The following is a 25,247-nucleotide window of genomic DNA, read 5'->3' on the forward strand; positions in this document are numbered from 1 at the left end:
CCGGGGAGCGCTCCCGCCCCTCTCTCCGGAGCSCCGCCGGGGGGAGGCGGCTGCGCCCCCGGGCTTTTCCCACAGTGGGACGGGAAGGGAGGGCTTTTAACAGTATCGTTATTATTATTATGAAGAATTATTATTATTTTTAGCGAGAGGGAAGGAAGCTCGGCGGGAGCAATGCCTCTGCCAGAGAGGAAATGTGGGAATGCAGTGGAAGGAAAGCGGCGGCGGCCGGAGGACGGGCCGGGGAGCGGGGGAGAGCGGCCGGGGAGGGGGCACCGACGCAGGTACCGCGGCGGCAGGAAGCGGGGGCGGGCGGTGGGGCAGGGCAGGGCGAGCCGGGCTGAGCCGAGGGGAGGGGAGCGGAGGCGGGGCCGGCAGGGGGGTGGCCGTAAGGTGAAGGTTGTTGCAGGGGTTCATTAAAAGACAGAGTTCAACTCCTCGCCATCGCAGAGCGCTGCTGGGAGGTTGATTCGGCGGCGTGTGAAGTGGGGGAAAAAAAGAGGGAATTTAAAAAGCAAACAAACAACTAAACAGGAAAGGGAGCAAAGCCGCAGCTGCTTGAAACAATTCTAAGAGGAGCGGAGTAAGAGCGGCGGCGGAGACGGCGGGAAGCAGGAGCAAGAGCAAGAGCAAGCTGCGCGCTCCCGAGGCCCGGCGAGGAGGAAGGATGATAAACGTGGTGGCCGTGTGGCTGGTGGCCCTTTGCTTCCAGGCTGCTGTCCCGGTGAGCCCGGCGGAGCGGGGCGGGCGCGGCGCACGTGGGGCGGCGGGGCCCGGGCGCGGTGCGGGGCCGGGGCGGCGGGGCCGGGCCGGGGCAGGGGGAGCCGGGCAGGGCAGGGCTGAGCTGGGGGGACCGCCCGGCTCCCCGCTTCGACGGGTTCCCGCGGGGGAGCGCAGTGGTGCCCAGCCCTGCCCGGGCGGAGGGCTGCGGTGGCCTTTGTGCTGGCGGCGGGCTCCAGCCCGGCTGCCCCGGCTGCCTTAATTCAAACCAGACCCGCCGCGGCGGCTCCCGACCTGCCGGCGGCTCCGCCCCGGGGCGCCGTGGGGCGGGCGGACGGCGCTCCCCGCTGCCCCCGCCGGCCGCGGGACCCCTCGGTGTGCCCGGGGAGGGGCCGGGGGGGTGGGATGCTGCCGCCGTTCCTGCGGCTGTCGCTGAGCGGCGGGTCCGGGGCAGCGCTGGCATGCGGCCCTTTGTGGTTCGGCCGTGGCCGAAGTCACGGGTCACTCCTGAAGCGGGGGCKCTCCTGCCGTGCCCCGGCACAGCTCCCCGCCGCCTTTGTGCCCGAGAGCCCCAGCCCAGTGCAGGGTACACCCGGACTCTGCTTTGTGCCCATTGAAACGAGGTTCTGGTGTCCGGCCGGGCGCACGGCKGCCCCGGTGCCGGTGCTCGGAGCTGGCCCCGCTCCCCGGAGCGCGGTGACCCCGCGGCAGCGAGGCCTGTCCCGGCTGCCGTGTCCCGGGAGCAGCTCTCGGGGCAGCCCTGAGCCCTGGGGAGCCCTGGTCCCGCGGCAGCAGCCGCCAGGTGTCATCCGCGGACAGGGGATGGCTCTGCTCCCGCTCCCGCTSCCGGCCCGCCTGCGAGCGCCTTTCGGCGGAACCCTGGCTCCGCAGCGGTGTGAGTGCCGTGCTCGCTGCTCCAGCTCTGCTGCAGCCTGGGCGAGCCCTGTGTGCGGTCGAGGTGCGGGGCAGGAGCACAAAGCCTTGTGGCACAAAGCCCCAATCCCATCCCTTCCGTCTGAGATGAGGGACACGCACCTCCCTGCTCCCCATGTGCCCCCACCGGACCTGAGTGTACACCGTTTGTGAAGTCTTTGCCTTTGGATGGGTTAGATGTTTAAAATGGAGAGTGAGGTAGTGTGTGAGCAGGCAGGGCTATCAGTCTAAAGTGGCGCGGTTTTTGTTTCTGAAATGGAGCAGTCGGTTTAAAACTTGACTAGCGATGAATTGCAGCACCAATCGGATAAGGAGTGGCAGAACAAAGTGCACAGTGGGATCTGAGCTGCTCAAAATACCTCTGTTTTTGCTATACCGTTCTGTGAACTTTGCCTGTAGCTCTGGACATGGACCCTCATAGYCCACATGGCAGTGAGTCGTTATGAGATAGCTAAAAATTACAAACATGTGAGTGTAGGCAGCACTGTTCCATGGGAGGAGGGCTCTGCTCTCAGCTTCTGAGTAAGCTTCTGCTTAATAAAGTGGAAAAACTGCAGTTAACTTGCAGCCTCTGTACTGTACATGGATAAAATTCCCCTGTGATAAATATTCCTTGCCAGAAATGATAAAGACATGAAGTAAATGATGCTTGTCTGGAGTTTTCCTGTGCCCAGAGATGCCCAGGCCTGGGTGGCACTGCAGATGGAGGGGTTTCCAGGGTGTGCACATGGAGGAGCAGAAGTCCTCGGGGCTCTCCAGSATGACTCAGCACTGAGGCTGTTTCCCTTCTGGTGATCACACAGCTTTTTTTCCCTCATGTCAAAATGTCAGTGACAGGGACTAATCTGCCTTTCCCACGCATCTGGAATAATTAAGATTTTGCATCAAGTGGCCAAAAATCTCTTGTGTTGGTTACAGTGACCTTGCACAGTGCTTTGAATCTGCCAATGCTGTGTGCATTGCCRTGGTTGTGTTGGGTTCTTGGTGCTCTGGTCATGGGGAAGGGTGCCACTGCTGCTGGCACACGCCTTGGCCCTTGGCTCTTGCTGTGTAACTCGAGTCATCTGTGCATATATTGTCAGTGGAATGATAAACAGGAGCAAGAAAGTGGCCAAACAATAGTTGTTTCCTTCCTGAGTACTTTACCTGCAGGAGTGATTGGGGAGGTTCCTGGTCTCCTTCAGGGTGACACTTTATTGCTCAAAACACCCTTTTATGAGAGTAATTGTCTTCTCTTGTTATGAAGGGGGCATGGACTTCCTTGAAGTAACAAGGCTGATAGATCTTAACATCTTAACCGTGTTGTTCTCTCAAATGGAAACTTTTACACAGTATAACACTGCCATGAAATCAACCGAGCCAAGATGCACATCCTGCTGCAAGAGGGCAGTGGGCAATCCAGCCTGTATCATGAGGGGAAGCARGGTTTGATTGTTTCATCTGGTGCAGGCGCATGCTGGTGATTGACACAAGCTTAGCAGAGCAGGCTAAACTTTTTTCCAAGGGTGATGTCATTCCTATCTGAAGGTAARCTAATTAGAAGAAATTAGGTAGTCTATCTTGCTTGTTAAACAYGCAAGCAGTGGATAAGGAGGAAACACTTTCTTCTATACCATGTACAGAGCAGTGTGACAATATTCATCGAGCGCTAGAAACAGAGCTCTCCATCTGAACAGTCACTTCTTGGGGCCACCTCCCCATGAAATGGTGACTGCTGTATCTGGTCAGCTGTGATTAGAGCAGTGACAAATGAGCTGGAGTTTGTATGGTGTAAGGGGGCTTCGGTGAGTTTTGTAGTCTTTGTTCCCTGTTTCTCGGTTTCAAGTGGTGAGAAGAGCTAACATTCTCAATGGCAGCACTCTGAAACTTCTGGAAACCAAACAATCCTCTCTTAACAACCCAAGACAAGTTACAGCAAGTGCAAGAAACCTGTAAGCCTTCTAAAATTAAGTCAGTGCACAAACCTGAAATGTAGGCTGCTGTTTTAGCAGCAAAATCAGTCCATTTTAAGTATGTATTTTGCATTGCCARTACTCAGACGTCTCCAGGTGGCCTGTATACTAACATTTCACCCTGTCGTTGTTTGAAGTGGTTCCTGTGTCCAAGAACCACACTAATACCTCTSAGAGGGCCATTCCACACTTGTCTCTGGCATTTGGGCAGCTGGGATTTTGGAGGAGGAGTAGGGAGCTCCTTGGGAGAGAGAAGATAGGGCCTTTTCCTGGGTASGTGCTGCCAATTACAAAATTGCAGCGCTTCAGTGTTGCAGCGTTAGTATTTTCATCYTAATAGCTTTGAGATAATAAAGAGTAGAAGGTGTCTAATACATCTCTCCATGACAGCTGAAGATTGATGGGCTTGCTGTGTTCAAATGGCACCTAGTCCCTCAGGACAGCGTTCAGCTGATGCTAAGGCACCTAAATGTAGGTGTCTGTGTGTGCTGGGTGCTTAAGCCCTCATTAGAGTCAGGGAGATGTAATCAGTGGAGCCAAAGAGCGATTATCTGACCAGCCCCTGCACGTCTGCTCCGGGGTGAGTTGCTTTGTCAGGGCTTTGTTGGCCAGCTCTCATGTTGCCTATAAGATGAGCACAGACACCTTTACTTTGGTGCCTTTATCTGAGAGCAGTTTAGCTCAAAGTGATGGATTTTTATCTGTGGAACTTTTATGGTAACTCTCTCCATAAACAAACAGACTGGACAGGTATTATTCAAGAACYAGCAGAGCAGTGGCAAACATCAGCAGCTAGCTAGAACAGCAGCTCTCTCCTGTTCTAGTGCAACTGTAGCCTTGCTCTGCTAAAGATTGTGGAAGAAATTAGGGGCTGTAGTTGGGTTTTTCCCAGCGTTCTGAAGTGTGCAGAAACAAAARTGGATGTGTTTGAGGGGATGGTTGTGAGCTGTTGAGTAGGCATCAGAGCACTGTAGTATTTAAAGACACTGTTTATTTGTGGATTAGATGTGAGGAGCCTTTGTTRCTCGCTAGACTTTGATACAGGCAGTGAACCTTCAGTGGGGAAGTTGTTTTGACCAACAGTGCGAGGACTTCTGGTGTTTCCTACAGGTTCACTTCCGAGCTGAGAAGATACTCTTAAGTGCAGAAAGCATGTGGTGCCTGCTTTGGAGTGCTGTCAGCTTTGTTAACAGGTCTCTGAGTCAGGGCTGGTGAGTGTACTGCCCTTGAACTGCTCTGCTGGTGCACCACAGCAGCGAGCCCTCTCTGGCCTGGCTGGAGTCCGGCATAGCGCACTTGCTACGGTGGGGATGCTGATGGAAAAGTTACAGCTCTGTGAAGCCTCACCTCGAGGTGAGATAACAATTGGACCTCCTACAAGCAACTCTTGTGGGGCAACATCTGCTAATGTGGTGGTTTCCCAAGCTCTCTGTTTCTCAAGCAGCGCTTGGCTGCAGTCGGCGTTCTGGGTCTTGTGGAACCGGCATGTGTCCAACAGAGTCTGTTAGCTTGGGCTCCTTGCCACCCTCGACTGTAATGTTTGTATCTTGCTGCTGAGACCAGTCTCACCAGTGAGGCTTGCTCTGCTGGATGGGAACCAGTGTGTTAGTGGGATTTGGATGGAGTTGGCAACAGAACTTCCGTTGAGTCAGTGGAGCTGCAGTTACAACTGAGTCATGGGRTGTTGTAAGTCATGGCTTTCCCTGTAGGCTTCTAGTTAGAAACTCCTTGGGGTATTGATCATTTCACTTGAAGARCTCGTGTTGCTTCCCATCTGTGTCTTGCTTCTGTGCTCTCTGGCAGAACTCTCTTCTCCACAGCCCATATTTTTGCAACATGGCTGTCTTTTAATGTCCACTCATTTTGTRTCTTGGTATTCAGGCTTTTCTAATATCTTGAGAGGTCTTCAGCATTGCTCTTGCAGAATGGCTCCCAACTAAATCAAGGGTGCTGATATAGCAGATGGGAAAGCTGCCTGCCAACCAGCTTAAAACACTCATGGATACCCTGCCTTCCATGGAAGCTTTGTGTTGTTGTACTCCACTGTGTAACTGTGCAGTAATGCCAATGTCTTGACTGCTAGTCATGGAAACAAAGGCCGACAGTCTTGATTTTTGGCTGTGGGCAGTCCCAGGCACACACTCCTGTCAGCCAGAACTGCAAAAGTACAGCCAGTTCAATCAACTCCCAGAGTGCGCTGGCTCCATCACCTGAGCACACGCAAGCCATAGCTGGAGATTGGGGGCTGCCTTTGTCTGCCTCTGCCACGTGATGAGGAGCTTATTGCCTCTTTTAAGTGTAAGGAAACTTGAACTCCATTCCACTTGGAGGGGAGCGTGCTGAATGCTTTCTGGGCAGCACTGCAGACCATGACTGTCCTGTTCTGCACACAGGAAAGCTCTTGCTAATTAGTTTCTAATGCTGGTGGCTGTACACATCCTGGTCAGAGCCAGGCAGCAGCTCTGGTCCAGCCCCTTGCACGCAGGGATTAGTGGAGGAGCAGGCTGTAGATTGAAGCCAGAGGTGGGCAGGGGTGAGTGGAGCCACTCTGCCTTCTAGGAGCAAGCAGTGATTAATGTAACGAGTTCCAGATGAGAGCTCTTGTGAAGCTCCATGTCGTAGCAGTGGTGCTGCTGTGGCTGTGCTGGTAGGGAGCCTTTGTGTGCTCCCTGGGGATCAGAGCCAGCAGCTGCAGTGCTGTAGGAAGAGCCTACCTGGCTCTTTCCTGTCCCAGAACAGGATCCCACACTGCCTTATTCTGTGCTTTGAGACCAGTGGAGTGGAGAAATACAAATAAAAGTATGTATGTATCTACAGAGAGGGATATCTGTGCCTGTCATGTGCTGTTTGTTACCCAGCTGGCGGCAGAGTTGGGAGGTTGTGTGCCCTGGCCCCATTATGGTGACTGGGGAGATTTCATGCCTTTGCTCTGCACAACCACAGGAGCTCAGAGCAGCCTGCTGATCTACCAAAATATCAGTCTCTGCTAAAGCATCTCTGCAAAAGAGAGAACCTGTTATCCCATTGACCAGCTAATAGGGATCTTCTTTAGGAACAGAGTCCAGGCTTTCTTCAGTCAAGAAGTTGATGGGTAAAAGCCCAACCTAGAGGAACCACAAAGCTTGCTTGAATTCATATTTATYACAGATGTTAATATATGTGATATTCCTCATTGGCTTGCTGTGCTCTGTTGCTTATGAAACTGCGATAGAGGCTCTCACGCAGCAGATTTGATGGACAAACGAGATTTGTCCACCTCGCTGGCTCTGGCAGCAGGTAAGTGGCACCTACATGCACTGGAAAAGTGGTGGTGAGGCTTGCATCGAAACTTGCCTAACAGCCTGCAGCTAGACGGCTTTGACTTCTAAATCTCTTTCTGTCCTAACGAGGAATCATCTAGATCGTGACTACTTTCCCATCAGTGAACAAAGCACTGAACAAAAGAGGCTGACTCTGGCATGTCTGGGCAGTGGCAAGGAGTGCTCTGCTATCGTGCTCACATCGACTGACTCATGGCCTGCAGAGGAAAGCTGCTGGCTTAATCCTCCAACATCACCGGCTCCCTCTGAAGTGTTTAACCTGCAAAAAGTTCCTCAGTCTGCATCTGCAGTTGCACTGAGCTGTRAAACACTCGTGAGCTTCTTTCTACACAAGCTGGAAGATGTGATTATGAATAATTAGAAGTTATTACTCCAGCACTCAAAAGTGCTAAATGCTCAGCATGCCCTCCCCCCAGCCAGCATGCAGCCAGAAGGGGCTAAAAAGATTCACCAAACCTTCCTATGCTGGTGTTTGTAAGCAAATGTGGTGCGTTGATTGTGGCAGGGCACCAGATGCCACCAAAAGGTGCTCTGTCACTGCCCTCCTCAGCTGGGCAGGGAGAGAAGATACAGCAAAAGATTTGTGGGTTGAGATAAGGGCAGGGAGAGATCCCTCAGCAGTGATGGTCACAGGCAAAACAGACTCAGCTTGGGAAAATTAATTGAMTTTATTACCAATCAAATTGGAGTAGGATAGTGAGAAGTAAACCCAATTCTTAAAAATACCTCACTCCCATTTTTTCCCTCCTTTTCTTGTCTTAACTTTAATCCAAATTCTCCAACTTYTCCCCCCAGAAGTTCAAGGGGATGGGGAATGGGGGCTGTGGTCAGTTCATCACACATTGTCTCTGCTGTTCCTTCCTCCTCAGAGGGAGGATTCCTCACAGTCTTCCCCTTCTCCAGTGTGGAGTCCGTGCCACAGGAGACCTTCAGTCTGGAGAGTCCCCACACCCTGCAGGTGAATCTCTGCTCCCCCGTGCCCTCCAAGGGCTGCAGGGTCACAGCTGCCTCTCCATGGCTGCACCAGGGGCTGCAGGGGAATCTCTGCTCTGGCACCTCCTGCACTGACCTGAGTCTGCAGGGCTGCTGCTCTCACATATTCTCACTCCTCTCTTCTCTGGCTGCAATTACTCCTGTGCATTAACTTCTTTCCCCTTCTTAGCAGTGTTATCCCAGAGGCACTGCTGCTGTCACAGATGGGCTGAGCCTTGGCCAGCAGTGGGTCTGTCCTGGAYAGCTGGCACTGGCTCTGTCAGACACGGGGGAAKTTCTATCTTGTTAAAKAAGCCACCCCTGTAGTCCCCCTGCTACCAAAATCTTGCCACACAAACCCAGTACGGTAAAGCACATTAGACACAARGTGTCCTGTGGCCAACTGAAACCTAGAGTCACAATTGTGTAGGAAATGTAATTTTCTGGCCTGTTCTGTAACACACCCTCCTCACCAGGCTACCTGCTGAGAACCTTGCTGTGCTTATTTGGGAGCATACTGGTTGGCAAGGCTCGAAACTATGCCATAAATCATTCTAATAATTTGATGGTCTAGGTTGTGTTCTGGTGCCTGGGGATGTTCTCTGATATTATTTCATGTACTAATATGATGTAGCCAGTGGGTCTCTGGCTGCAGGCCCAGAATATTATGAAGCTGTGAAAACTGCAGTATCCAGTAAAAGAAAGTGAAAGGTCACAACAGAAGATCACAACTCRTTTGTTGCAAACTGAACCTGCCTTGGATACTTCAGCAAGATGAGCAAGTACAGTTGTGTGAGAAATCCTGTGTAGTCAATCAGCAGAGGATTGCAAAGGTGAGCACTGCACACCTGGGACAGCATTCAGTRTTGTTGTGATGCTGCTGGTACCTGCCAGGGGTTCAGCCTGGGATTTTAGACTGGACCCATCAAGTGGTCCTTCAGCATTTCATGCTCTGCTTTATTCAGAGGGATGTGCTGGCTAGAGTTGGTAGTCAGTAAGCAGATTCAGAAGTTTATTTGTATCTATGAAATAGCTTTAACTTAGTGTTTGAACAGTGTCTAACAAGTCTSATCTGTTGTTACACAGCATCTTGGCTGTCCCAGTGGTACTTCTTGACAGAAGCTGGTCTGAGCTGAGGGACCTGCTGTGCTAGAAGTAACTTGGCAGTAAAGCAGTCACCTTGYCTTGCAATTCTAGCACTGTTTTATTGATTTGGTGCCTGTCAGTCTATCAACAGTGGCATTAGTGGTGTCTTGTCTCTTCACGGTATGGATGTGTAAAACACAGGGATGTCCAAATTGTGACTTTAAAAGTCTTACAGTTGCCCACATGAGGCAGGAAAGCACAACTTGGAAAGGGAAGCTCTGATTTATCCTGYCTCTGTAACAGTCCCTTCTGCAGGGCTCTGCTGTACAGATGTGGTACAAAGCAGTGTAACTGGGTGACTAGGTCAGAGTCAGTTGAATCTGGGAGGTGTTTGGTCAAGAAATGCCAAATGTCCATTAATTAAATGAGTGGAACAATAGGTGACTGGAGCACGATTGCAGCAGCAGGTTTTTTTAAGACTGTTTCTGATGGGAGGATTTCATTTGGTGCTTCATCACTGAAGTGATACTTCAACACCCTCGTGACTCAGCATGGAAGTGCACCAGTCAGCTCTCATAATCTCAYTGAGCTGTTGCATAATTTAACTGTGAGTGGGGCAATTGCTGCCAGTAAGCAAGTGCTGTTAGAACTTTGCAGTATGTGCAGGATTAGCAATGCTTTTGTCATCCTGAGCACAGAGACCATTAGTGTCCTAGGAGGAAGCACGGTGAACTCGATCCATGCCATTTCCTATGGGGAGGTCACTGCCTGTGTGCTCCAGTGGTTGTAAGCACATTTCTCAGAGGGAATTGATGCTTTTTGAACTGTTCTACATTAGGATAACTGAGTGAAATGTGGTCCTTCCAGCCTGTGCCCAAAGTCCATCTGACCTACTGCTRCTTGTTCCAAGGAAACTCATGTGCTGCTTGCCTTCAGGGGCTGCTRGCACCATTGTGGGATGAGGGGGTGATGCTGGAAGTGCCTCTTGGAGTGCCCTTGGGATAGGGGAACAGGGCATTCCCGATCTGAGATGTGCCTCCTGCACATGGTGGAGATGTCTCAGTGATTTTGGGAATGGCTTCGTCATGGCGGTGACTGCATCTGTCAGCAGTGATGACTTCTGCATTTTGAACAGCCTCAGCTTAGTCAACACTGAGATCCTGTGGATAACACAGATGTGATTGCACGCCTCGTAATRTAGGGAGAGACTTGATTTCATCACATCCAGCCTGGCAGGGGTGAGCCATAGAAACAAACATGAAAAGAACACAAGAATCATAGAATATACTGARTTGGAATGAACCCACAGGTTCAYTGGGTTCAGTGTGTGTTCGTGGATGCAGGAACTGCCTTGCATTGGGGCAAACCCAAAATGTAAAGCTGCCTGCATGGTCTGTGTGAGTCCAGCCACTGGCTGTTGGTTGAGACTCACAATTTCCTTGTTAAGRGACTGGTGCTGACTGCTGTGAGCCCTGCTGAGCAAGGACAGAGTCCCTCAGAGCTGGCCAGAGCTTAGCTATGACCGAATCACAAGGACACTGCTGAATGCCAACTCTTGGCTCATTTTGCCTCCCAAGTCTTGCTTCTGTAGCTCCCTCGCAAATAGTCAAGTCTTCTGTACCAGACTGACAGTAACAGCCCCAAAGGATCAGGATATGGGATGTCCCTGGTCCCACCATCTGGTGTGCACGTGGCAGACAGAGACTGGGATGGTGCCTCTTTGAGACAGGCAGCTCTTTTGGGGTGCTCCCRGTTCCCTGATCCATCAGCTCTTCAGTGGGGGCTGTGGTTGAAAGGGCTGGTGGTGATGCTGAAACTGAGAGGTTGAATGCGAAACTTATGGTGGAACAGAGCATTTCAAGGGAACGTGTTGTTAGCAAAAGATATTTTCACAAGCATTGGAAACTTCATTGTGCATCCCTCTGAAGAAAATGTGGAATTTACAAAAGCAATCAAGAAGGCCATGTCTTGGCTGGGGTCTGGACTGTTGTCACAATRTGAAGGAGTTGATGTAAGTGCTGTAAAGTAAGCTGTGAGCAGATCAGATGAGAAGACAGAGCAGAGTTCGATAACAGCAAGCCTTGCAGCTGGCAGCTGTTTCTGTCACCGAAGGGTAGGCAAACAGAAGGTAACTTTTGTTGTCCTGTGCATATCCGGTTGCTATAGGATATATCCTCTTATAAAATATTGTCTGGGCAGTTGCCCTGTGACTCTTTGTAACTAACTGGAACACCTGGTCACCTTTTTTGTTGTTGCAAGGCCAAGTATTTGTAAGTTTAAGTAGTTTCCTTTAAGTTTATAAATGGCTTTAGCTGAGGCYTTTGTTACTCCAGGGTTGAGGGTTCATCTTTCTCCTGAGGTTTAAACAACATCCCAGCTAGGGATTTTTATCTGAAATTTGGATTTCACTAATTTAGAGTAGCACTGCAAGCAATTTGCTCAAATTAGAAACATGTATGTATCACTGATAGACTGAAAGTGCTTCTATGATCCTTCAAGAAGATCTTAGAGCTTTGTCTCCTGGCTCCTTGGCATATCTCCCATTGGGTAATTGCTGGAGTTCAAAGTGGAGAAGAGGGAAACCCTTGAGATAAGAACCTGAGTCTTTTCCTATGCATCTGTCTGGAAACTGAAGGCTGTTGCATTTACTCATCTGAYAGTTGCTCCTGGCTGCATGTTGGCTTCCCTTTCTCAGGTGAAGCAGGACAGCTTCCTTTCCCCTCAGAACACTGTGTGCATAGTGCTGAGGTGGGTTTTGACTTCTGGGGCCAGGTCAGAGCACTTGTGCAGCTGCAGCATTGCTTGTGGTAGTTTGCAGATCACATAAAAGCCAGTATGGAGCGCGTTTGAGATGGGAGTAGTTCCACCAGCCAAATTGCACAGCCCCTGTCTCCAGGCTGCCYTAGGCAGAGGCACACGTGTGCTCCYGGTGCTGCTGAGAGGCAGCAGTGATGTACAGGGTGCCACCAGCCCCGTCTCACACTCAAGATTCCATACACCAGATCTCGCTTTCCTACAGCCACTCCTCTGATTTCTGAGCTGGGACTTCCAGAGCAAAGTGGCTGAAGGTGACAAGAGCAGCTGTGGGACCGAGGTGCCYGAGCTGTGCCGTGCCCTGGCACTGGTGTGCTGCAGGTATGTGCTCTGTGCTGCAGTGTGGCAGGGCTGAGCCTCTGGGCATCCTGGCACGATGGCCYCACACTGACCATTTGGGGCTCCCAGGCTGCTGGGAGAAGCCAGTCCCAAATGGGAGCACTCCCCACTTAGAGCTCTTCCCTCAAAGCCAGCCTTGGACTCGGTTCAGCAGCCTCGGGGCTGTAATGCCAGCTGGGCTGCTTTGCTGGGAGCTGGGTGGTTTCTCAGGTGTTTGGAGAGCGGTGACTGGCTGCTCCAGCCCACACATGCTGCTCAGGAGCACCCAGGCAATTTGGAGCCCACTGTTGCACTTGCCAGAAACTCTGGTTCTGTAGCAAGTTTAACTCCAATGGCAGTCCTCRGTGCTGATCCCTAAACAGGGTGGGTGGGTGTCAAGAGATGGGGCAAAGAAAGGAATTTGCATCCACCACAGGTCAGTTGGTTTGGATTAATTGTCTAAGGGTGCTGAAGAGATAAGCTCAGTGTGTTAATATGTGCTGGAGGCAGCCCTGCAAAGTCCAGTCTCTTATTTAAAGTGGCCGTGGCTGCTGRTGCCTTGTGTGAGGTGAATTGCTCTTCCTCACCTGCCTGAACTCCACAGCAGGGCCTGCATGTGTGCAGGGGGAAGAGGCAGCAGGGATTTAGATACTGCACTTCTAATTTCTTCTGCTGGTGAGAGGGTCACATTTATCTGTGTTACAGTGACCTATATGTGTGGGTAATGGGTTTGGGCTGCTGGAGTCCTCTGCTGGATGGGTTTCCACTTCATAAAGATTTTCTGACCACCCCAGCATGCTCCCCTCTGTTAGCCTTACTTTGTTAGGTTTCAGGGATAGGTGGCCCACCTCTAGCCTCAGCTGAAACCAAGCAATTCTTTTCTGTTCCTTTYTAAACAAGCAGATGAAGTGGCTGTTGCTGTGAGAATGGATCATCTCTGCTGGTTTTGCTACACTGGAAGTAAGAAGTGCTGGTGACTTTAAGTCAGAGGGTTTTAAGACAAGCTAGGTTTGCCTGGTCTTGATTTAGGCAGCTCACTGCTCATCTCAAGCCAGCTGAAGTAGATTCAAATTAATTTCCCAGGATGAATGAGCTGCACCTACTTTGCACAACCCTTTGAGCTTATACATCGGCTGTGGCTTTCTTGTGCTAGCTCAAGAAACAAATGCCTGAACTATCAAGTCTGTTAAAGAGCTGCAGGGAAGGATCTTTAAAGAAAAGTGGTTTATAACATAAAACTGAACTGGCTGCTTCTCATGAGATTAGCTGCAGGGAAATGAGCTTTCTTATTAGACTGCATCTTCAAAGCACAGGCTGCCTTGAACGTGGGAGACAAAAGGGACCCCACTTTTGGCCATATTGTGACAGTCTGCTGCTGATGGTGCTGTGTGCCTGTTGTGTGCCGTGTCTGTGGGTGTGCTGACCTACGGTGAGATTCTTTGTCCTGGGCTGTGCTCACCTGGAAGGAGCAGGCTGCTGTGAGTGAAGCAGGGTGCACTAACTCCTTTGATACRTGGTCCAGGTGCAGCAGCAGGAGCACAGGCTGTGACTCTCCTGTGCTGCTGRAGGAGTGACCAGGCTGAGAGGGAGTGGAGAGGCAGTGGAGTGCATCAGAGCACTCAGTGCACAGCCACTGTGCTGTCACTGCTGCATGGCCATGAGCCTCCCTTGCTGGGCAATCCACAGCCCTCTGGGGCTCCAGCTTTGCTCAGCCCTCTCTGCTGAAGGATGTGCAGTGTGCTTTTTGTTCAGGAATAAATGGCAATTGCACTGGGCTGCCCGCAAAGGTCAGGTGGCCCAGGATGAAAATAGAACTGCTGCTGTTTGAACAGGACACCTGTCTGGCCTTTGCTGCTGTGTGCTCCGACACCCAGGAGGACTGGGAGGACTCAAAAAGCTGTCAGACCTTCCAACAAAAAATTATGCATCGTGAGCAAACAGTGCAGAAGAGAGCTCTCCTCACAGTCCCTGTCCTTGCTCATTTTTGTATGAACCTGTGTGGCCCTCTGAGTCAGCCTGTGATTTGCGTGTTGCCTGCAGTCTGGTGATGTGCATTTCCATAATGCATGGCGGGCTGGGAGCGAGTGTCAGCATCCCAGAACATCCCAGAACGCCGGCTGTGAGCCTGTGAGTGCTCCAGCAGCCCTGGCTGCCACGCTCTGCCCTCTGCCAACACAAACACTTGTGCATTCATGCACTGAGTAGCTTTGGGAAACTGGTCCTGCTGGAAAATTCTTTGCATGATATTTTATCCTCCTTTTTTCTTCCTTTGTTGTTTGAGTTTTCTTTTTTTTTTCCCTTTTCTTTTGTTTTATTTAACAAGACCAGTTCCCTGATCAGGCTCACCATGAGAGTGCACAAACAGACATGCAGGGGATGGTCCAGGAAGCATGAAGTGACATGCTCTTGTGGGAGGTGGGAGTTTAAAGGGCCCYGCTGCACAATGTGAAATTCAACCTGATGGCGACAGGCTGGTTCATTTTGGCTCTTGGCATGTTGATTGCTGTGTTTCTGCCCTGCTTAATTAAAAAAGYTGCCCTGTCACACTCAGGAGAAAATGTAACGCTGATTGGGCAATAGTGTGGAGCCTGTGGAAGCTTTGGGGCTGTGGCTGCTGTGTGTGGAGTAGCTGGATGTTCTTCCTTGGCCACTGCATCTTGTGTGAAGGATCGGGGYGTGCTCCTACAGCTTGACAGGAAAGGAACATCAAAGCCTGGTGAACAGAGGGCAGTCTGCACTCTGTTTTGTTCTGCCCATAGTGGGATAAATCCCAAGAGGTCTCATCCTATATTGAGCAGCTCTTGGAAGGTGTTTTGCTGCCTTTGAGAGCTGAGTGCCAAGAGGAAGCTACTGTGTGATGATCTGGGACTTCTCCCTCAAAGGTAGCTCCCCTCTCAAGTCACCAGCCAAAAATACAAGAGGAGGCCAGTGAGAATGCAGTTAACGAAGATTTTTCGTATTTCTTTATCCTAACAATGATCTGATAGACAAGCAGCCAGATTAACTGGCTTGCTTACCCCTTGCTGCTACAATGGTGCTTGCCTTGCTGAGCAAAAGAGSATCCTGCATTTTCCACTTGGAAAAGGATCCTACTTTCCACTTTCCTTTCCCTTTGGAAGGGACACCCTGTGAGCCAGCCTTGCTCCAGGTGACACAGACTGATGGGTGGAAGGTTGTTGAGGGCACAGGGGAACACCACTGTCTGAAACAGGGAGGCAGCTAGGAAGTCAGAAGTGCTGGCAGCTTAGTTCATGGAATCATAGGAAGGTTTAGGTTGGAAGGGGTCATAATGAACACCCAGTTCCAGCCCTGCTGCTATCAAGGCAGTCCTTGATTGGAACACTAGCCAGGGATTAAAAAACAGCTTAAATCTAGTCTGTCCAGCCCGTGGACTGTTTGTGGGGTGGTTGCAGCTGTCTTTGTGCTCTTTGGCCTRTGCTGGTGGTCTGCATCTTTGGCTCTTCTAGAAAGAGAAATACTTCATTAACCTGCATGGTCATCAAGCAGCACCAGGGTTTATTCAGAGCAGTGGAGCAGCAGGAGAAACAACTGCAAGAGAGCTTAGGTGAGGTGGTGCCACACGGCTGCTGAGTTCTGATGTAACAGACTTGGATGCAAGCCTTGCTCCTGACTCGCCATATAAAAACTTCAGATCTGTTTCAGCTATTCCAGAATTTATGGAAATTTATTTAATTCCAGCAGTCTATATCTGCAGGAGAAGGGGGATAGGTGAGGATGCTGGTGGTGGTTTTTATATATGGCTTTTTTTGTTGTTGTTGTTGGGATTTTTTTTTTCACCCTTAACCATTTAAGCTGTCTCCAGACCATGGACATCTGGGATTGGAGTTAATTGTGCATGGGCTGTTAACTGCAGAATATCAAGKTTTAATAAAGATAAAGTTTCCTTCAGCAGGTGGTTTTGTCTTCCCCCCACATTCATACCAATATGACTTTGAGGTTAGAAGGTCTTCAGGCTGCTCTGCCTCAGATAGCATTTCCACTCTTCAGTATATAGGAAAAGGTGAAGAAAATCTTTCTGTTTGAGTTTATTTAGGAACTGTTCAAATCCTTGTGAAAGTATTTTCCTAGATRCTCTATTGTAGCCAAATTACAGGACAAATTGTATCTTGTATATCTCTCAGACAAGAGCAAACCATTGGTATTCCTTCCCATGCAGTTGGAATACTCTCACAGGATGGTTAGGGAGGAGTTTGAGTAGGGAGAGCTCATTACAGCTCATTTCTTTTCAGCTGAGTAAGAAGGATTTATTAGGAGAAATAAATGTGCAAATGTAACAGCTTTATTCAGATAATGGAGGATTTCAAGTGTTTTTGACAGTGCAGATCACTAACTAGGATTAATAAGAGTGGGATACAAATCATCCTTAATCTAGTTAAGGGCTTGTAGCAGCTTGTGGCAAAGCCAGTGGTTTTGCTTACCTCMAAGAGCAATTTGAGAAAAGCTCTTTCCTTTTGCATGTATCAAATTAAATAAATGTGGTTCCCGGTTTGGGCAGGGTTAGATCAACTAATCAACTACAAATCTCCACTTCATGAGAGCGCTTCAGATCTGTGCTGTAGCAGGAAGGAGCTCTGCTGATGGGAGAAGCACAGAAATACTCATGTTTTGAGACTCTGACCAAGATGAAGACTGAAGAATGGTTAAAAATGATACTTCAAAAAAAAAAAAGTCTGGTCTGTCAGACTTCTGGATCCAATAATATTGCTAATGAGTTGTGAAAGCCTGGCCCATTGTTGATTAAATTGAAGATGCCACTAAGCAGCTTTCTGGTTGTCCCAGCAGAACTGAATAACTATTGTTCTGCAACAATACAGTGCTCAGCAAGAGCAGAAGCTAACACTCACCCCAGGGTTTTCCCCTAAACAGACTGCTTTGATCCTTGGGGAAGGGGGTCTTCCACTGGTTAATGAGAACTGGTAAAAGCATATCAAAAATACTGTTAAAAATTTTATCCCTCACATGTGACTGAATTCAGTGACAGTGAATCAAAAGGACTGCACAAGTATTTCCAACCAGTTGTCTGAACTGCTAAAAAAACCCCAACAAAAGCATACAAGCTTGTTAAGTGGTAAAAAAGCAAATGTTGTCGGTACACTGTAAGAATTTAAATGTTTTTTAACTAGTACATGAGATACTATAAGAGATCCTTTAAAGGGATGCACTGAAAGGTAGAGTAAGCGTGTTTTAAGCTGGAATTTATTTTCAGCTCTTTTGTATGATAGCACAACCTGGTGTTCTGTGCCCTTAATCCTCTTGGCTAATCAAAACCATTCCCATTGGTGTAACTCAGCTTCGATGAAAGGTCATGGAAAAGCCTTGACCATGAGGTGTTTGTTGTTCAAACAGCATGGTCTGTCTTCCTGATGCAAACCCAAATTAGTTCAGTCCCTTCCGACGCTGTCCTGAGTCAGTGTTTTCTAACCCTGCTGTGTCTGAAATCCTTCAGGAGCAGATCATTACAGAAACATGGCCTTTCTGCCATASTGGTATTTTATGGAGGAGGTTACTGTCTCTTATGCCCATTGAAGCTGTAATTTATGGAGCAAGAAATGTARTCCTTATATAACCATCCAGTTATGTAAAGTGGGCAAATGTTCCTTAATGCTTGTGTGTTGTGAAATTGGATGATGTYACCAAGTTACAGCACTTTGTAGGTATTCTGACTGATATCCACATGTACATAATCCTGTACTGGCCTCGAGGATTTGGGCCAAAGAAAGTTCCTCTCGGACCCCAAGCCTCAAACTGCCTGGTCAAAGGGGGGTGCCACAATTCCCAGAGGAGCAGCTGGGACATGGGACAGGACTCTTTGGGACATGTAACTTCACTAATTTCTCATAAAACTGTGGAAAGCAGAGTTTACTGATCCTGATTCATGTTTTCTGTTATTCTCTTAAATGTAGCAGCCAAACTCAGGGCACTCAGACTGGTTTGAGTCTGCCTTGGTGTTTGCAGGGTGGGTGCTGAGCAGCTCCGGACAATCCTACACAGGAACACCATGGCTCTCCACTGGTTTAGGCTGGGCTGCACTGGGTTTCGCTCCTCTGAGGAGGACCTCACTATCCCTGCTCAGATATCAAAATCAAACTGGGAATAGAACAGGTACATAACAAAGGCTGTGGAGAAGCAAAGCTTGCAGCAGTCTGTGAAGAGGCCCAGAGCTCAGGTGTGAGGAGAAGCRTAAGGGGAGAGGGGCTGGACATACTTGGTATGAAAAAAGGAAATGTGGCATGAATGAACAGTCTCACCTTTTAATCCCAMAAGGGGAAGGGGTGCAGGCTCAATAGTCAGGATCAAGAGTTGCCATTTTATTTCTTGACATTCTGTGCTCTTTTCAGGAGGGTTGTTGAGGTCTGCAGACAATCAGTTTGTCCAGGTGTTGTTATAAATTCATATGAGCTRCCCCTGAATATTCAGGTTTGAGGGGAAGGTATTCTCATTCCTGGCTGAAGGTGTATGGTGATACAATCTTAAGCTGTATCAGTAGTCCCTTACTTCAATAAAAAGCTGGAGAGTTTGCTTTCTAGCTGCTCCAGGGAAGTCTTCCACCTGGGAGGAGAATGCAACCCTCACCTTTAGCAGCATGTTCTCCTTTTGCACTCAGTCAGGCTGAGTGGAAGAACAGAGGGTTGTGCTTGCCACTGCTGGTGTGAGAAGTGAGCGAGAAAAATGGTCCCAACACCCCCATYATCAAAAATGGTGCAATTTTCAAAGCCTCGCTTATCTCTGAGTGTACTGGAAAGGGCGCGCAAGGGAGCCGAGTTTGGGCAGCCTGGCTGTAATTTCTTTATTCTTTATGCACCAACAGTTCGTACTCTTTAATATTTGAAGTGTAGTGAGTTCAGCCTGTGTGAGTCACCGCCCTTCCACACAAGAAGGAAAACACACGGGAAGTACTTATCTGACCTACTTTCCATGGAAGGGTGCAAAAGCACAGTGCAAACAAGCAGGGACAAATCCAAAAATCCAAATTACCTCATGGCTTGCAGTTAAGCAAGAGATCGAAGGGCAATTCACCCTAGAAATGTGCTTGCAGAAGCTTAAGGTTTGGGGTTTTGGGGTTTTATTTTCAGTAGGGAAGGCAAGTGCTAAAAAAATTAATGTCCATATAAGGGGGATACTGTTCCTATTTTCTTGTTACTTAAAAAAAAAAGTCATATAACTACAATAATTGCCTAGAAAGTGTAAGATCTTTGGGGCTGAATAGGTTGGTGGCCACTTGGATCCTTGTCTTCAAAGAGGTGGAATCTAATGGGCTAATTAACATTGGAAACTAGTTGTTCTGTGGAAGTGTGGGGAATGGGGAAGGTATCAAGGATGGCAGAGAAAACTGGATAAGCCTGGTATCTTAGAAAGAAAGAAAAGGAGATAGGRCCAATAAACACATCCATTGTCATTAATAAAACAGCAACAGAGCTGGATTGCTTGTCAGTACATACTAGGGCTGGCAAACTTCTTCCTGGGGTGAGATGAGTGTTATATTAATTTTTAAGTGATGCTGTGTTAATGGAAGCTAGAGAAATGCATTGGGCCTGGTTGCAAAGCTGACAAGAAYGTCCTGTTGTCCAATGTATGTCTTATTTTTGCATAATAAAATGAGACCTTCCGCTCCTTGGGATCACTGGGATTCCACAGCTTGGATGATTCAATGTGGCATCCAAACTTGAGGATGTCAGTGGTGGAAAAAGRTGACAAAGGCAACTTGAGAATGGAATAGGAGTCAAAATTTGTGAAAACAGGGAATGTAGTTGGATGTCAAAAAGATGAAATTTGGAAGAAGTAACTTAGAGGGCTTTGGTTTGAAATCTAAGAAGGGGAAATGACGGGTTAGGTAATGGCAGCTCTGCAGAAATAAACCTTGGGCTGGTCTGAGCTGAGAGCCAGGCATGTTGTACTGATAGGAGCAGTGAGTGTTTACAGCACAGRCCAACAAAGTGCATGAAGTAATCACTCTGTAATTAGTAAATTAGTAAACACTAAGAGTGTTGTCATTTTTGGAGAGCCTGAACAGCTTTGAATGTTGTGTGCTGTGACAAACAAGTGCCACAGAACAGGGGTTCTGCCTCTTGTTTCAGCAGATGGATTTCTGTGCTGGTTAGTGTACTCTTTGGAGTGTACATGGAGAAAGTTTAGGGCTTATGCTCTGACAGGGAAGGCTGGTTTCTTTCTCTGGACTTATTTTGAGTGCCCACACTTAATAAAAAGGGGCTTTGATTCTCCTTCCAGCTAGGTGCTGTAGTTCCAGATATGTGAACAGTGTTTGAGTCAGAAAGCGAAGGAAGACAAACTGCTTTTCCTCCCTTGGGTTTCTGCTCTTCAGAATTGATGCAGGGATTTGCAGATGGAGTGGTTGGTAGATAGGGAAGACACGAGCAGCCAGCACCCAAAACAGGCTGGTAAGGACTGAGCATTGCCTGCTGCCAGGATGCAGCACTCAATGGATTCCTTGCTTTCTTCCTTCCCAAAGCAAGTGCAGCCTGGAAGCAGCGCAGACAAGGGAGACAGCAAGACTGACATTTCCAGCACCAGAGTAATCACTGGGACTCTTTTGGGTACGGGGCAGGACTGAAGGAAGTTGAAAAGTGCAATCTGAACAAGGAAAATTCGTGCGACCTACATGAGCCCTGAGAGGAAGCTGTGCAAGCAGCTTTAATCTCACTACTGACACATCTTTTTGCTCTTCTCTTTAAAGCAAACTACAAATCTGAACCTTCCCCCTGAYGACCTTGATTCATCTGGTGATGAAGATGACACATTCTCAGGTTCAGGTGCAGGTGAGTTATTAGCACTTGCACTGTTRGTGCTTGATCCTTCTGGAATGTGGCAATTGAGATTTCCATGAACACCCAGGTGAAGGGAGAGGGAGGAATCCATACACACACCCCCATCCCAGAATATGAGAGCTGGGAAGAGAGAAAGAGCCTCATCTATTAATCTTGTACTCCTTGAGATAMTAACAATTAGTAGGAAATGAGCTGTAGGAGACCTGAAAGGGAGCAGATGCAGAGGTAGATTMCATGCAGCTGCTAATGTGAGATGCTGTGTGAAGAATGTTATGAAATTGGAGAGATTCTTTACTTGTGGGGAATTAAAATCATAACCAGGGCATTTATGAGCTGGTAGCAGATAATGTTTGAGGGTGTGTAAGCCCCAGCCTGCGAAAATGTATCAAGTGCAGACTTTATCTGTCATCAGAGGTGCATGTTCCCATGGGCTGTGATTTTTTATAAGTGATAAAGGGGGTTTAGGGTAGGGAGAAAAGTCTGTCAAAGTGCTTGCTGAACTGCATGAGAAAGACCTTTTGGTGTTCAGAGCTGAGGTTGAGGGGCTGYTAGTGAGAAAAGAGCAACCCATTGAAAGCCAAAGCATGGTATCCTGCTGCTTCCTTCCAGCCACAGGCTTGTATTTCAGATTAAACTCTGCAGAAATAAAGACCCTGAAATCAGTGCCAAATGTGGTAGAGACTGAAGGTGTGACTGCTCTGAATCAAATAAAAGTGTTTATATGGAAAAAGACTCAGATAATCACCCTGAGGAACCAGTGTACTGAAAGCAGATTTCCCTTGTCAACATCACTACAAATAGACAGGCACTTTTGCCTTGGGGAGTAGAGGATGACTAACAGAGTATTGCTGAATAGCAYATTGGTCTGTCCTTTCCTTATTCCACTGAAAAAGATGAGGAATTACAAACTGGACTGCTGTTATTATGAAAATTGGCTATGCAGGTTAGGCATCCTCCTTAGAACAGTGTCCTGAAGATACTATTAATAGGTCTCTAAACTGGCCAAGGATAATGCTTTTTTTTGTTGGTTTTGCAGGTCCCCTGACTGACCAGTCTCGCACCTGGAGAACCCCAGGAGGACTGACTAATTCCTCAGCACCAGCAACACCAGTGGATTTCAGTGAACAGCCACTTCCTGGGATTGAGAGCCGAACTGAAAAGGAAGCACCATCTCCCTCTACAACCAGTAATCTGGTGACAGAGGAGCCAGTTGTAGCTGTGAAGGACGAAGGCCCCATCCTGGGCTCACCTGATGGGAGACCAACAAGCCACACGGTCACAACAACAGCGAGAAGCCCCACTGCTCACTTCCCTTCTGTGGYTCATGTAACTCCTTCAGAAGCCTCAGCTGTGGTGCACGAGCTTGAACCTGAAATGCCCAGCTCTGCTGTGCCAGACACCAAGGATGTGCCCGAGCCCCGCTCTACTGCCCATCATGAGGGTGACATCGCTGCCACCCCCGCAGCGATAGCTCCGGAGGAGGTCGTTCCTACACGTGAGGAGGTTTCTGAAGATGGCTCTGGAGACCCGGTGAGGACCAATAGTTCTGACACCCTTTCCAGGGAGATGGCTTTAATAGCATGCAGGAGGCTGGTTTGGCAGGAAAGGGTGTTAATTTGTCAAAAACAATGATTGATTTGGTGGGTTATGTTGGTGGAAGGTTTTAGATGAGGCAAAAACAAGGAAAGTCTCCAAAAACAGACATGATGAGAAAYGTGAATAACCTGCCTTGTATGTCCCAACAGGGAGACTTCATCTTGACTAAGGACGAGGATTTGGYCCCCACGCAGAACTCAGAAGTACTGGCTGACTTTGAGAGGAATGCCAAAGCAGCAGGAGCCTCGGGAATTATGGACAGGAAAGAAGTCCTTGGAGGTACCAGACATTCTGGATTTCTCATTGGTGAAAGCAGATTCCTGGAGAAGCCTCCAGGCAGCAGAAGCTGCAGTTCTGCAAATACATCYCTGAGCATGGAAGCCAATGTTTTATGTTAGACCTCTGAAATGAGGGTGATGATTTTSTGTTCAAAACCCTAACGGGGCGAATATTAGTCTGGTAATAGCAGCTGCAGTGACTGCTTTATCTGCAACTTTGTCTAAACCTACTCCTTCACTACTCTGAAAAATTACAGTAAGATTTCTSTGCTGCCTCAGTCAAATTCCCAGGGTTGAACACCATAGCCTTGTGTGCTTTGCAGCATGGCCCAGTGGGATGTCTGTGTCCCTGGGACTGGCTGGTGTATTTGAGCAATGGCAGGGGCACTGSTTTGGGAGGGGGCAAAGGGCAAATTAATTCCTTTGGGAACAGATGAGGAATAGTCTGGAATTTAAAATCATAGTATGGTATGGCATCTGGAGTAATCTGTGTCTTTTTCTTCCTTTCCAGGTGTTATTGCTGGAGGACTTGTAGGCTTGGTGTTTGCTGTGTTTCTAGTTGCATTTATGCTGTACAGAATGAAGAAAAAAGATGAAGGCAGCTATTCACTGGATGAACCAAAACAGTCTAACGGAGGATACCAAAAACCACACAAACAAGAGGAATTCTATGCATAAACACTGATCTTCAGGACACTTCTTATTCCATCTTTCTTGGACTCTTCTCTCCCTGCACGTGGACCTCCTAGTGTGCTTTGCATTAAACTTAAGCCATATGATCATTGGGTTATTTGCCCTTACCACTTTGCCATTGGAAATTTTATAACTACAAAATAGATCTGGATTCATTGAACATTCCCTGCTTTCTTGCACAACTTTTTTTTTTTATTATTATTATTTTTTTTAACAGAAGTGGGACTGCAAGTTCCTAAACTCACTTTGGTTTATCTAAAGACTGCTGGGACGGGCGGTGGGGAGAAGATAAGGGAGCACTGTATGTGTAAAACTCTTTGATATTTAGGGAAAGGGCTAGCAAGAATAAACAATTACCAGTGCTCAAATTCTGTATAGCAGGGATCCTTCCTATTTAACYCATAGATATGTTTTGAGTGTAACAAGTGGCTGTTCTGGGCAGACATTTGGKACACTGCAGTCCTCTAGCTCTTTCTGACAGCTGTATTTGGAGCACTTAATGCCTATGAAACATCAACCTGAACTTGATTTCTAGYGAAAGGAGGTGTGAGGGGCAGGGCAAAAAATGATGTCATGTGGTTTGAAATAACTTATATTTTGGAAGCATTATCCCATACTCAGAACCAGCTCCCGAGCAGTTGGTAAATACATTAGCACAAAACAAACCCCAAGAATCCCAAAACTAAGTGGAGAGTTAATCTTACCGATAGAGTTGGACTATCTAACTACTCTCTCTCTCTCTCTTGCAAGGCTTAGGTAAGAAGCAGATTTTTCCAAGCAGTCTCATCTCAGCCATTCCCTTTCCCAGGCACTGAGTGGAGGCTGGGCTGTCCTGCTGTAGGTGACCTTAGCCCGTGCTCCTGTGTGATGCAGGGTGACGGGGGCGCGTTGTAGCACCTCTGCTCACTGTGGCTGTGTGGAACATGCTCTGCCCTCTGTGCCACAGGGTGCCTGGGCACACWGGGCTGGGAGGGGGCGAGCAGCATGTCAGCAATGCAGCTAAGGAGTAGAGAAGCATCTGAAAAGARCCTGGGGAAGGCTGAGTGTAGGTGGCCTTAAACAGACACAGCAGTTGGTGTGCTTGACTCTCGCCACTCCAGAGCGGCTCCTCAGAAGCTCTTCCTGCACTTTGGAGAGAAGCCACTCCAGGGATGTCACACCAGTAAGGGCCAAAAAGCATCTCCTGAGCAAAGTGTGGGTGCCTGAAGCTGTGTGTGGTCAGTGTGCTGTCAGATGTCAGGCACTGATGCCTCCTTGGGGGTCTGGAGTTCTCCAGAGTATCTCAGACCGAGGGAACACAAATGTGGTGTTCTGTACAAGCCTTACTTCTGCTCTGCCTTTGGGTCGCTTCTTGCCACTTCAGTTCCTCGTCACTCAGTGCAGAAGGTATGGGGTGGGTGGAGGAGTGTTTACAACTGATGTAAATATTTGTGCTGTTGAGCCAGAGGGAATGATTGGAGTATATTGGATTATATTGCAACAGTTGGTACAAATGTTGCATGTTAACAGTCAAACTTAAAAACCTGTGTAATTTAAATGAAGAATAAAACACTCCTGAGCTGCCATGCAGCTAAAATTGGTGCCTTCTCTGCAAACACAAGGAAAAAAACCCAAAATGTCTTGATTCCATACTCTTCTTCATGCACATGGAGAACTTGTGCATATGTGTAGCTATCTGGTTTTTTTAAGTAAAACTGCAACGACCATTATGTTTTTTTTGTTAGGGATGTTTTGTTTTCAGTTGTTTTTTTTGTTTTGGGTTTT

The 25,247-nt window shown here is 48.3% G+C and overlaps 1 protein-coding gene across 1 annotated transcript; it reads left to right on the plus strand.

The window, feature by feature from the left end:
- Positions 1–385: 385 nt before the first annotated feature.
- Positions 386–25,237, plus strand: SDC1 (syndecan 1). Its single transcript, XM_057390451.1, has 5 exons — positions 386–721; positions 20,826–20,907; positions 21,953–22,446; positions 22,662–22,791; positions 23,302–25,237. The coding sequence occupies exons 1-5, from the start codon at positions 665–667 to the stop codon at positions 23,466–23,468; spliced, it is 930 nt and encodes a 309-aa protein (XP_057246434.1). The 5' UTR covers positions 386–664; the 3' UTR covers positions 23,469–25,237.
- The last annotated feature ends 10 nt before the right edge of the window (positions 25,238–25,247 follow it).

Source organism: Malurus melanocephalus, unplaced genomic scaffold, assembly GCF_030028575.1.
Source record: "Malurus melanocephalus ecotype Western Australia unplaced genomic scaffold, MMel_1.1 scaffold_26, whole genome shotgun sequence".
In the NCBI taxonomy this organism is placed as follows: domain Eukaryota; kingdom Metazoa; phylum Chordata; class Aves; order Passeriformes; family Maluridae; genus Malurus; species Malurus melanocephalus.